Below are 13,522 nucleotides of genomic sequence, written 5' to 3' on the forward strand. Positions count from 1 at the left end.
TCAGGTCATAGTCTGGAATGTTAGAGGCATGGGTGATGCCACAAAGCAGAAGGCAGTTTTTATGGCTATGCAACAGCACCAACCGGCCATATTGTGTCTCATAGAAACACATCTGTCTAAGCACTCTCAGAGACTGCTCAGTAAGCCCTGGATCTCGCATGCCTATCATTCCACCTATTCTTCACATGTTAGAGGGGTTAGCATTCTGGAACACAAGGCTTTGCCTTTTGAATGCTACTCTTAAGAGATCGATCCTGATGGTAGATATGTTTGCTTATATTGCTCTATATATGAAGTACAATTTTTCCTTATTGCCATATACATACCTCCACCATACTCCTGTAATGTGATTAAACAGGTTATGACAGCCGTACTTCGAGGCCCTCCAGCATCGATACTTATGTTAGGAGATTTTAAAAAGTATTTAGACCCATCCCTGGATAAATTTCAACATGGCCCCACTCTAACGGGTACCCCGGAGACCTCATTGGCAAAGCTATTGCGCGAACTGGATATAAATGATCTGTGGAGAATCCGATATCCAGATACATGCGAGTATTCCTGCTTTTCAACATCTTATAGCTCTCTCTCCAGAATAGATTTGCCTATTGGGTCCTTAGAGGCTGGCTTCATCATTTATCTCTGCTATAGAATCAGACCACTCCCCTATCCGACTGTAAATGCATCTGCGGGCAGATTACTGGCCAGAGTGGTCAGCTCGCAGGAGGGCCTATCCAGAATAATGGCTATTAGAACTAAAGAAGGAATCCACTCTACAGATGACTCGGTTGTCCTCAATGAGTTTTATAGATATTACAAGGAGTTATACACTTCAAAACTAAACATGAACGCTAGTGACCTTAAATCCCATCTTGCCAATATACCTATACCAATACGGTCACCAGAATCAGCCCGGTATCTGGATGAGCCCTTAGAAATGGAGGAACTTAAAGCGGCTCTTGGGTCTTTTCCTAACAAGAAGGCCCAGGGCTCTGAAGGTCTGCCAGCTGAATTCTTTAAATGTTATCAGGAAACTCTTCTCCCTCACCTATTAGACACACTTAAAGATGCTTTGCGATTGAGGAAATTACCTGCATCCATGCGGGAGGCGGTGGTGGTGGTACTTCCAAAGCCTGGGAAGGACCTAACTTTACCAGACCAGACTTTACCCATCTCCATTTTATCTGCGATGTGAAAATACTGGCAAAGGTACTAGCCAATCGCCTGAATAAGGTGATTACCTCCATTATACATGAGAATCAGTCGGGATTTATGCTGGACAACAAGTACCTCCATTAATCTTCGGAGATTATTTCTTAATCTCCAGAGACCGATGGACACTAGGGGCTGCCGCGCGGTTGTGTCCCTCGACGCTGCCAAGGATTTTGACAGCGTTGAATGGGAGTATCTGTGGGAGGTTATGAGAACTATGGGATTCGGACCGGAATTTTTGTCATGGGTTCAGCTTTTATACTGCTCACCAGTGGCCAGAATTAGGGCAAACGGGGTGTTTTCTGCACAGTTTCCATTGCATAGGGGAACAAGACAGGGTTGTCCGTTGTCCCCTCTATTGTTTGCCATCTGCATCGAGCCCCTGGCCTGTCTTCTGCGTGCGTCTCTTGATTGGAGAGGGTTTTCACTGGGTCCCCGAGAGGAGAGAATCTCCCTATATGCTGATATATACAGGAGATAGAGAGTGCTATATCTACCCGATTATCAACTGCATCACCGAATTTGGAAAGCGTTCCGGACTAACTAATTGGGATAAGTTAGTGATCCTTCCTCTTGACCCCCTTCTACCACAGTTGGATTGGACGCAAATTCCGCTACAAATCGCTCATAGCTTCAAATATTTGGTGATAATGATAACACCAACAATTACAGATTATGTTAAGGTAAATATGAACCCCCTGATTCGTAAATTTACAGACAAGGTAAATGCCTGGTGTAAACTCCCTTTATCAGTAGTTGGTCGGTGCAATTTAATTAAAATTATACTGATGCCTCAATTACTATGGAGACATTACAAAGGGGTAAGGAGGAGGGGGGCCTTTATCTGCCAAATTCATGGCTGTATTGTATAGCCACTCAGGTAGAGCATCTCAAGGGACGGGGACAATATACTAATATGGGGCCCCCAGCTAGAATAGCGTAATTTATTATGAAACAAAGAATACCCATTGCTATGGCGGAATTGGGAAAACCGCAGACATGGCCTGGGAATTATCCCACAATATCACTAATAGCAAAAATTTGGTCTAAGATTAAGGACTTGGTTGGTCTTCAGGGTCTATGATAACATGCCCACGGTTGCCCGAGATATTTTGGTTAGAAGGTTTTTCTCCGTGGGAAGATAATTCAGAAGGAAGGTGTTATGAAATTGTTTACACAACCACAACAGAAATTTGCTCTTCCGCATACTGTGTTTTTTCAATTCTTACAATTGAGGTATGCATACCAGGCACAGTTCAAGGAAGGCGTATTAATGTCACCAACCCATCCGATAGTGCAGCAGGTAATGCGCAGTGGCAGGTCTAAGGTATTTATCTCTATGATCTATAGGCATCTGTTTAACAAAACTACATTGTGCTGTCTACCTATCAAAGCTAAATGGCAACGTGATGTTGGGACTATTACGCAGGAGCAGTGGGATAATGTCCTCGCATTAACTAGCTTGACACTTAGTGAATCCCAGCATCTCTCCCAATTGTATTTGATACACAGAGTATACAAAACCCCTGTATTTCTAAACAAGATAGGTATACGATCGAACTCATGCTGTCCCCGGTGTGGGATGGAGGAGGCTTCTTTGATGCATATGTTCTGGGAATGTCCTGAGTTAGGACTATATTGGAAAGAAGTTTTGAAGAAAATTGCCCAGACAACCCAAATAAAGCTATTGAGTGATCCTAGAGTATGCATACTAGGTCTTATAGAAGTGATAAATGGTGATAGTGGAATAATGTTAAAGGGGTTCTGCACTTTGTTTAAACGGATGATCTATCCTCTGGAAAAATCATCAGCTTCTGATCAGCGGGGGTCCGACACCGCGGACCCCCGCCGATCAGCTGTTTGAGAAGGCAGCGGCGCAGCCTTCTCACTGTTTACCGCTGGCCGAGTGACGTCACGACTTGTATCAACTGGCCTGGGCGGGGATAAACTCCATTCAAGGGAACGGAGCTTAGCCGCGCCTAGGCCAGTGATACGAGTCGTGACGTCACTGGGCCTGCGGTAAACAGTGAGAAGGCTGCGGCGCTGCTGGAGCGCCGCTGCCTTCTCAAACAGCTGATCGGCGGGGGTCCGGGGTGTCGGACCCCCGCCGATCAGAAGCTGATGATCTATCCAGAGGATAGATCATCAGTTTAAACAAAGGGCAGAACCCCTTTAAGTATACAAAGACTACTATTTCAAGCTAGAATAATAATAGTTAAACATTGGATAGAATAGAACCCACCCACTAAACGGGAATTTATTAGTAGAATTAACAACTTACTGAGATATGAAAGAGGAATATATTTAAAAAGAAGATGCCCAGCCAAATTCCTAACTATTTGGAGGGGGTGGCTTGAAGTCCCTGGTTTGGCATCAAGGGGTCAACTTTCTGCACTAGGGCAAGTATTGTGAGTTGAGGAGAACCCTAACATAAATTAAATAGGAATATCTGTTTGGTCTTCACATTTTGGACTAGATACTTATTTAAAGGTATATATAGTGTTATATTATGCTCACCAAGCATCACAATATAATGTTTTTCTAATATGGGCTAGAAAGGTCGTCTCTCCGCAAGAAAGTTAGGGGGGGAAGAGGGGGGTTGGTTATTACTGCGTGTATGTATTGCACTTTTTCAGTTTTTTTTTTACTCTACAACTAAGATTTGTATTTTTGAGAATGACAAGATATGCAATATTTGTAATTTGGTAACATTTTACTATAATTAGAACGATGTTAACTATTCCTTTGTACAAGAAATGCATGTAATTTGTTTGTTCTTTATTTTCAATAAAAATTATACCTGATTAAGAAAAAGTCCACTGACAGGGTGCCCATGCTACTCTGTGCACCTTTGCTCCTCCTGCTTTCTCTGCCAGCCCCTCCCTCTCCTTCTTGATTGACAGGGCCAGGCGACATGTCTACACAGGAAACTGGCCTCGGCCACTCCTTGAGACACTAAACTGCTCATTTGCATATTGATAAAAACGAGATTTTTGTATAACTTACCAGTAAAATCTCTTACTCGCTCTTCATTGGGGGACACAGAGACATGGGTATAGCTATGTCCTCTAGGAGGCGTTGACACTAGTAAAAGCTGTTAGCTCCTCCCCTGGCAGCTATACCCCCTCCAGCCTGGAGAGAGAGCTTCAGTTTGTGAGAAGCAGTAGGAGAAGCAAGTAAACCAACGATAAATCGTGGAACAGCAACAATGCCGAGAACCAAACCAGGTTCTAACCAGCAACAGCCACAACTGTGGCCGAACAATACTGAGTGGGTGCTGTGTCCCCCAATGAAGAGCGAGAAAGAGATTTTACTGGTAAGTTTCACAAAAATCTCGTTTTCTCTCCCATATTCATTGGTGGACACAGAGACCATGGGACGTCCGAGAGCAGTCCACAGGGAGGGAAAACCACAGACACATGGAGCAAGCGCCCCTGCAGGCAACTAAGAACTGCCGCCTGCAAGACCATGCGGCCCAAGGCAGCGCCCGCCGATGCGTAAGTATGCACCTGCCAAATTTTTGTGAATGTGCGTAAGGAGGTCAGTAGCCGCCTTGCACAACTGCGCGGCCGAACCTTGAATCCTCCGAGCCCAAGAGCGCCCACCGCTCTGGTGGAGTGAGCCGTGACACCAAAGGGCGGAACCCTGCCAGGGTGCAGTATGCTTCAGCAATTGCAGACGTGCAATTGCCACCCTGGAGGCCGCCAATGCCTTGTGAGAACCCTCCGGGATGACAAAAAAGAGGAGCCCGTACGCCGGAAGGAACTGGAGGCTGGCAAATAAATCGTCAGAGCCCTGACAACGTCCAAATGGTGTAACTCCCGTTCCCTAGGGTGTGAAGAGGAGGGACACGGTGATGGAATGGAAGGACAATTTCTTCATTGAAATGGAAATCAGAGACCACCATCGGGAGAAGGAATGAATGGGCCGGAGGACCGCTTATCCCTGTGAAGAACCAGGAAGGTTCTCTGCAAGAGAGCGCCCCAACCCGGACACTCGTCTGATGGATGTGATAGCCACAAGAAAAAACTACATTCCAGGACCGGAGTCGGAGAGACAATGTCACGGCGGACAGGATATAAGATGCATAAATCACAAAACAAGTTTTCTAGGCGAGAAGCTGGGGATAAGGTCACCTCCTAGCTAATCCCTAACTGCTCTCCCTATTCTGCTTTACCCACATTCAGACCTTGAAGGTAGGAATAATGTGTCCTCGTGCCTGGGCTGAGAATACTCTAGAATCCCTGAGATGGGGAAAGGGGAAAAAGGGACAGCCTGCTCCCTCAGAACCAGGAGGGGACAGACGACACACAAAAGCCAAGACAGCAAACCAAAGAAATAAGAAACCAACTTATCAGAGCCGGAAAAGCCAATCCTTCACTCCTTACTTCCACAGACTGACTGAGCTATAACCCGCATGGCCCCCTGGGAGTGAAAGTAATTTAAGCCAATGACCCTACCCAGAGCACCTGAAGGGAGGCGGATCTAGCACGACTCCAAAAGAAAACAAATGATTAGACACGTGCTGCTAATCTGACAGACCTCCGCACATCGTCTGAGCAGGGCATGACAGACATCTCCCGCAAGGGTTCAAGGGGGGAATTCCGGAAACGGTAATTGGTCCACCAAAGTCCCTCGAGCCGAAGAGGCTTGTGGGGAGACTGAGAAGCCGGCTGATAAAACTACCAAGAAAAAGGCGTGTCCAACCGCAAGCCAAGGAATCAATACATTGGATAGGTAGAAATAGAGACGATATGAGAATCACCGGCGGTGAGGAGTTCCGTCAGCGACCGTGTATTGACGGTGTAGCAACGCTGCTCGACGGAAATTCCGACCAGACCAAGAAGAGAGAAAAACTCCTGCCTCGAGGAGGAAGAATAGAAGGGGTGTTCTGTTCCAGGAACGAAACTCCAGCAACGGTGGCGAGTCGCGACAGCACCCCCGCTCCGCCTGGCGTGGTGAGTCTCATAGTCTAGCCACGGAAAGTGCAGTGAAAAGGCATGACTACCATCGGACTGACGGGTAGTTGTAGATACAGGTAGGACACCCAGGACCAACGGGTAGGATTCACCTGTAGAAGGAGAATATGGAAAAATGTCACAGCCCAACAGTCAGTCCGGAACGAGACTGGAAGAAAAAAAACACAGAACCAATACCCTGCATCAACGCAGATGAGGGGAAGTAGTAACGTAGGAGCTACCAAGGTTTGCGGAGTGACCGTGAACCCTGAGCCAGAGAAGGAAAAAAACGGAAGGAAAAGGGGGCAGGGCGAAGCCCATTCCCCATCTGAGACTGGCATTACACAGAAGTAGCCACCTGATGAGAGTGGCGGCACCATACTCCGACTAAGGAGGAGGCCATGCAGCGTACGCCACCGAATTCGGCATTAGAAGAATCAGTTACCTGACGAAGGAGCCGTGCAGGAGGAGCCAGAGTATGTAATGGCTACTACAGGACCCCCGTACCGTAGGAGCCGCAGCGTGCCCCGCCAGCACAAACTGAGGGGGCAGACTAGAGGAATCCGATAGAAGCCATGGTACCATACTGCCTCAGGGAAGGAGAGCTAACCTTAAACACTCCACCTGGGAAGGGCGTCGAACAGGAACAACTGCCAAGCCAGCATCCGGGTGGAACCCTTACCTGAGGGGATGCCCCACTGCAGCGACTGTGAACGCTAGTACCAGTGTAAAAACCGCACCAGCGGAGAACACGCTGCAAAGCCAAACCAGAGTGCCAGCACAACCACTTCCCACATCAGAAATGGTGGATAACATATTGGAACAGTGGAGGACCATGGATATAGGGACGCTAGGACACATGAGTGACGCTGGGCAACCCCCTGAAGAGAGAGGTTGTCATATTTCTGCCCCAAACCGGCACCGAAGGAAAAGGACACAACGTGGAAACAGCCACAGTATCCACTGGCGGCACCAAAATACCATTAGAAGAAGAGTACAGGGCACCAGCGTGTAACGATACTCGCTACGCTCCACTTGTAGAAGAAGCTAAGGCATCTATAGCCGTGGAGTAGTTGAAGTGCAACATCCAAGATGTGTACTCATTCCCCACGGCAGTGGATCGCTTGTGGAATGGCAATGTTGCAATTATCCCACCAATGAAAGGGGGTAATGCTTGCGGCAAGCACTGCACAGTGGTAGTGCAAGTACGCCACCATGAAGGGTGGCAATGCAGTAATGCATCCAGCAGGAACCGAATCCAAGTAGAGAGAGTACGCCTCTTTCGGAAAGGGCAAGGCATATGGAGAGTCCCCCAGGGATAATGCCATAGCGCCACCTATGGAAGAGGCTAATGCATACATTAAGTACTGACCCCAGTGGGAATGCAGTTCCGCCACCTATCAAAAGGGGAACGCTTACTGCCGGCACTGAAACAGTTCTAGTGCGGTTAGACCCCAATGGAGGGAGGTAATATCCAAGGGAGTACTGCATCCAATAGTAGTGCAATACTCCGCCCAAGGAAGGGGGTAATGCATACGACAAGTACTGCTGTCTACCTTGGACGCCATCTTGGAAGATCGCACCGGAATCACGGCAGAGACCGAGCCACTGATCCCCCCCCCCCCCCCCTTCGGACCGAGGAGGGTGCGACTGAGCGTGACCCTAGGGAGGAAGGGTGGGGGTGTGGAGGTGACCGCACCCCCCACTCCTGTCAGGGAAGTTATTAACCCCCTAAGAGCCCTGACAACAGCGGATCACAGATAGGGGAGAGCCTCCTTCGCTCCCTTCCCTGTGTGTCCGCCGATGCATGTTCCCGGTCTGCAGTGGGGGAGGTCGGGACTATGCATTAGCGCACGGCGGAGCGCAGAGGGACCTGAGTCAGAGCGCATTAACAGAGCAGCAGTTGAATGCGCCCGCCCGGCAACAGACGGGGGTTGCACCCTGCGGGCCGGGCAAAGAATATCGCGGCCGGAGCACCAGTGCGGTGCCGGCCAAACGTATGCCGTTAACCCCCTACGAAGCGGCGCGACCGGTGTCCGCTTCCGAAGGGGGTAGGTGTCGCAATAGTGGACGGCGCCGGCCCTTATCAATCCGACTCCAGAGGGTGGAGGGGAGCAGAAGCCTCCTGCGCTCCCCTCTCTGCATGTGCGCTCCGGATGGCGTATTAACCCCCCATGTGCCAATGTCCCTTCTTGGACAATAAGAGGAGTGAAGGGAATGACAAGAGGGGTGCTGGTGGCTTGAGGGGGGCTGGTGATGGCCTCAGGCAGACAGGGTGGTCCTGGAAATGGTTTCAGGGCATAAGTATGCCCCTGATTGTTGAATACTATCACCACCAAGAGTGAGGGAGGGCCAGGAGGTTTAACCCGGCGTCCGCTCCCGAAGGGGTGAAGAAGGGTAGATGCCGCCTTGTAGGGGAGCAGGAGCTGCGCTCCGCTCCCTGCATGTTAATATGGAAATAAGGCAGGTCCTAATTCGCGCCAGTAATGCATACAGCACACTATTAACCCCCTATGTCCTCCACTCAATCATCAACCAAACGGCCTGTGCCAGAGGGGAATGCTTCAGGGGTGCTGGAATGGCTGCAGATGCTGGGCTATGCTGAAGCCCTGTCTATTCGCAGACTATTGCCACCACGAGGGAGGGGGAGACCAACCCAGAGGGTCAAACATACTCACCTAGTCCCGTGTACTCACCTCTCTTCTGCCGCCATCTTCACCCCTCCTCTGGTCCAGCAGGCTCACCCCTTCAGCTCCTGGCACCGTAGTGGCAGGACGCTGGAAAAGGGGGGCTTGGATGGGTGACCCCTTGGCTGGCGGGATGAAGAGGAGCGAGGCTGCCCTGGTCCACCTTGTCTTCTGTGGGGGAGGCAGCAGTGCGGATGACCGGCACTGGCGCAACTCGATCCCGGGAGAATAGGGAGGCTAGGCGTCCACTGTTTTCCCATCTGAAAAAGAAGGAAAAAAATAAACTAAAATAATAAGAAAAAATCTTCAGGAGATTCCCTGCATAGCAGGGAGGTCTTGCCTCCTATTGACACTCACCAGGCTGGAGGGGGTATAGCTGCCAGGGGAGGAGCTAACAGCTTTTACTAGTGTCAACGCCTCCTAGAGGACATAGCTATACCCATGATCTCTGTGTCCCCCAATGAATATGGGCGAGAAAGTATGATTTCTTCAGAATAAAGCAACAGATCTCCAAGTACAAAGTATTGTTGCTTTCAGCTGAGCTAGCCCTACGAGACTCCGGGCCTAATATAACAATGATTTTCCTGGTGACAGTCTTCTTTTAACAAAAAATACTGAAAAACTTACTTTTAGGGTTCCTTTCCCCTCCAGACTGCTATGTATGACAATATGTCCATCCCAGGAGACTGCTAAATTGGGAATAGTCATGACAAGTGAACTTTCAGTTGGTGGCTTCAAGGTCCTCATGTATTGTCCTCTTCGGATTGTGTGAATAATTACTGTCCCATCCTAGATCAAGAACAACCATTAATAGCAAAAAAATACTTCCCATTGTCGTCTTGTTTTCTTTAAAGGTGTATGCTCCATGTAGTATCTTACTCTGGATCCAGAAACAGCCATGTCCAGCTCAGTGCTGATGCCAACACTAGTTATTTCATCCGTGTGTCCATACAGGATCTGTATAGGCTTAGCAGACAGGTCGCCAGAAACACCACCCTAGAAAGAATAGAATACAATTGTGATGTCGGTTCTCAGCAACCACTTACTTTTAACTTTTAAATGACAGATCGCTGAAATCAACTCACCTGTCTCTACTTTATGCTGCCATTAGCATGGACAGCATAAAGTTGATGACAGGTTCCAATTAAAAAGATCTGCTACTAAATAAAAGTGTCTTATAACAGTTCACGGGAATAGGTGGGAGTGACGCATTGCAGTAGCTGCAAACTTAAAGGCTATGTCCACCTCCACTAGTCGTTTTGTTTCTACAGCTCCGATGCAGGCAAGCATCTCCACAGAAACCCCGCACAGCCTCATCCTGCAGTTATATTTCCATCCATTCGCCCCCTCTATGAACTAAAGGACAGATGGATGGGAGTACGATTGCAGGATCAGACTGTACAGGTTTTATATTTTACCATGGGTCACAGGTCTATGTAGAAGGTTAAACAATATATTAACAGGATATTTTAATTATGACCTCATTACAAAATGGCTTATTTTAGATGCAATGGGAAAATAAAAAAACATCTAGAAAAGTGAACATAGCATGTAAACTCTTTGAGGGGGGAATTACTTAAAGTGGATGTCCACTTTTTTTTTTAAGTGATGGCCTAACCTCAGCCTAGGCCATCACTAGCTGATCGGCAGAAGTCTGACACCCCGCACCTCTGCCCCTGAGCTGATCAGCAGTAGCTCGGGCAAGCAGACCGTTCTGTGTACTTTACAGCTGACTAAGCTTGTCACTGCATCACCATCATTATGCAGACTTCACAATGCATGTAATATACAAAAGACTTTAATAATATTCTTCATGCAGCATACCAAACTTAATTAAGCTAAGCAAAAACTCTAGAACACAGCAATCATATGGCTGCATACACATTAAATTGAATAAAACTGGGGACAACAGGACAAGAAAAAGACTTGGGTATTCTGGTTACAAGTACGCAGCAGCACTGAATGTCAGGCAGCAGCTGCAAAAGCAAATACGATGTTAGGGTGTAGAAAAAGATAGATAAAAACCTGTGATCCCAGTGTAATATAACCCCTGTATAAATTCTTTGTAAGCCCAAATTGCTGGTAGTGAAGAAATTTGCATATCACAAAAGTACTATTTTTAAAGAATTTAAAGTACAGCCAGAGGTAAGAGGGGTATATATGGACTCTGCGTACATTAGCGATTATATTAAGTCCAATACTGAAAAGTGGGGGGGGCGGAGCCGACTGAGCATGGTGGAGGACGTGTGTGACTGAGCTCCTCGCCATCAGCCCGGTCTTTTAGCCTAATTCAAAGCTACCCAGCGAGAACATGGGGAAAACTGGTAGAGAAAAGAGGGGGGAAGTGGAGAGTACCCCGAAACTAAAAAGCTCGCAGAGCGATATGAATAAATACCTCAGTAAGAGGGTTTCCTCTCTGCCGGAGCGAGGGAAAGCGACGCGAACCACGACTTCAGTGGAGACGCGGGAAGAAGACTCAGAGGGTGAGAGCTCTGATGCCGGCTCTGAGAGTATAAATGACAGAGACACCCTGCCGATTACCAGAGCCTTTCTGCAGCAGTCGTTAGCCCAGTCACTGGATAGAGCCCTGACACCAGTCCTAAAGGAGCTATCGGACATCAAGACAGAAGTCCTACACATGGGACACAGAGTAGAGGCGCTGGAGGACTCACATTCCCTCATGACGCAGCATAGTGCAGGGGTGCAAAAACAGCTTGCCTCAGTATGTAAGCAGGTGAATAATGCCTTTTTATACCTGGAAGACCAGGAGAATAGAGGCCGTCGGAAGAACATTCGCTTGAGGGGTATACCCGAGACAATCCCTGCAGAAGAAATAACTCCCACAGTGCGCCATCTTTTTGAATTGCTCATTGGCAAAGAGCGTGCAGATGCTATTGTTATTGAAAGGGCGCATAGGGCTTTGAGACCGAAACCACCGGCCACGGAACCGCCGAGAGATGTGGTATGTGCCCTTTTGAATTATTTAGACACGGCAGCTTTGCTGAAGGCTGCGAGGGATGCGGGAGACCTGCTTCTGGAAGAACACAAGATTCTACTTTTCCAGGACTTAGCAGCTAGTACGCTAGCTAAAAGGAGAGCCTTTCGCCCATTGACCAACGCCTTAAGAGAGAAGAAGTACCCGGTGAAATGGCTTTTCCCTTTTGGATTGACAACTAATATTAATGGCCGTCAACTTACAGTGCGAGCTCCAGAGGACTTACCTAAGATATGGGAGGCATTACAGATGGAGCCGCTGGAAATTCCATCATGGCTGCCGACAGCTTTCCCGCCAGAACTCCCTCAACTCCCGCCGAACCTGAATTGGCAATCGTCTGGTAAAAGCCGTTCGCCAAAGAAGAGGATCACCTGAAAACCCAGGACTTTCACAATATAAGAGAAGTCTATCCCTATATTGCTCCTCTTTAGTTCTTATTCTTACATATGTTGATATGCATAACTAACCTTTTTTGCAGGCATATGTTCATTGTTGTAATGGTAGAGCTACCTTGCTCAGTTAGGGGTTTATTACTAACATATTTATGTATGTTTTAACCCTTCTGTTCTCCTACCGTTTTAAAATTGTAACCAGGGGGTATTATCTGTAAGCATGAGAGACCGAGAAGATGGAGATGAGCGGAGCGATCTGCTCACACATTACCCCCCCCCCCCTCCCCGCTGGCCTCGATTCTCAGTCCAGCGTATGGGGCACAGCGTCCTGGACGCTACTGGGTCTATAACCCACTTGTTATGTTCATAGTTTTATATGTTTGTTGTTTTTCATGTCCTGACTTACTTGACATATATATTAAGGACAACCTAGAGAAAAGTATGTCTGAATATGGCTGAAATGAAGATCTACTCCCTTAATGTTAATGGCGCCAATATACCTCAAAAGAGGAGTCAATTATATCATACTTTGAGGAAAGAGCATGTTGACATCGCCTTTATACAGGAGACTCATTTTAGGCATATGCGCATTCCTAATATGATCAGCAGACTTTTCCCCGTGTGGCTTCATGCGTCCCATTCATCAGCCTCGAGAGGCGTTTCAATTGGTATTGGGAAAGATATCCCGTTTCAAATGACAGCAAAAATTGCTGATCCAGAGGGTAGATACCTCTTGGTTAAAGGTAAAATCCTGAACACAACCGTAACTATGGCAAACTTATATGCCCCTAACTGCAATCAGATTAGATGGATATTGCGGACGCTTGAGATCCTGAAGCCCTTTGCGGAGGGTCTGTTGATTATAGGAGGAGATCTGAACATGATTTTTGACCCTATGAAAGATACTACGACTAAGTCCAGGAACTTGTCAGCTAAGCAGCTCCGCAGGCTCCACCTTACATTATCTGATTTAGGAGTGTCAGATGCTTGGAGGATTTTACATCCAGAAGATAAGGACTATACATTCCACTCCAGAGTACATGATTCGTACCAGAGATTGGACTATATTTTCCTGTCTAACCAAGCGCTTACATTAGTCACAGAAGCTAAGATAGAGAGCACGGTTATTTCAGATCACGCTCCAATTAGTGTGAGGATGAAGCTTGCGGACTTGCCACATAGAACCTGGACTTGGCGTTTAAATACCACACTAATGGATGATGCAATACATGCACAGGTTATCTCGCAGAAGCTGGAAGATTATTTTTTGATTAATAG

The 13,522-nt window shown here is 47.6% G+C and overlaps 1 protein-coding gene across 4 annotated transcripts in view; it reads right to left on the reverse strand.

The window, feature by feature from the left end:
* NBEAL1 (neurobeachin like 1) overlaps positions 1–13,522 on the reverse strand; it is a 245,395-nt gene that overhangs the window by 17,351 nt on the left and 214,522 nt on the right. For all 4 annotated transcript variants that reach the window (XM_040441754.1, XM_040441755.1, XM_040441756.1 and 1 more), the window contains 2 exons: positions 9,737–9,853; positions 9,485–9,646 (listed from right to left, as the gene is read on the reverse strand). In XM_040441754.1, the coding sequence (XP_040297688.1) occupies positions 9,485–9,646; positions 9,737–9,853 (279 nt within the window). The remainder of the gene's footprint in view (positions 1–9,484; positions 9,647–9,736; positions 9,854–13,522) is intronic.

Source organism: Bufo bufo, chromosome 7, assembly GCF_905171765.1.
Source record: "Bufo bufo chromosome 7, aBufBuf1.1, whole genome shotgun sequence".
Lineage (NCBI taxonomy): Eukaryota > Metazoa > Chordata > Amphibia > Anura > Bufonidae > Bufo > Bufo bufo.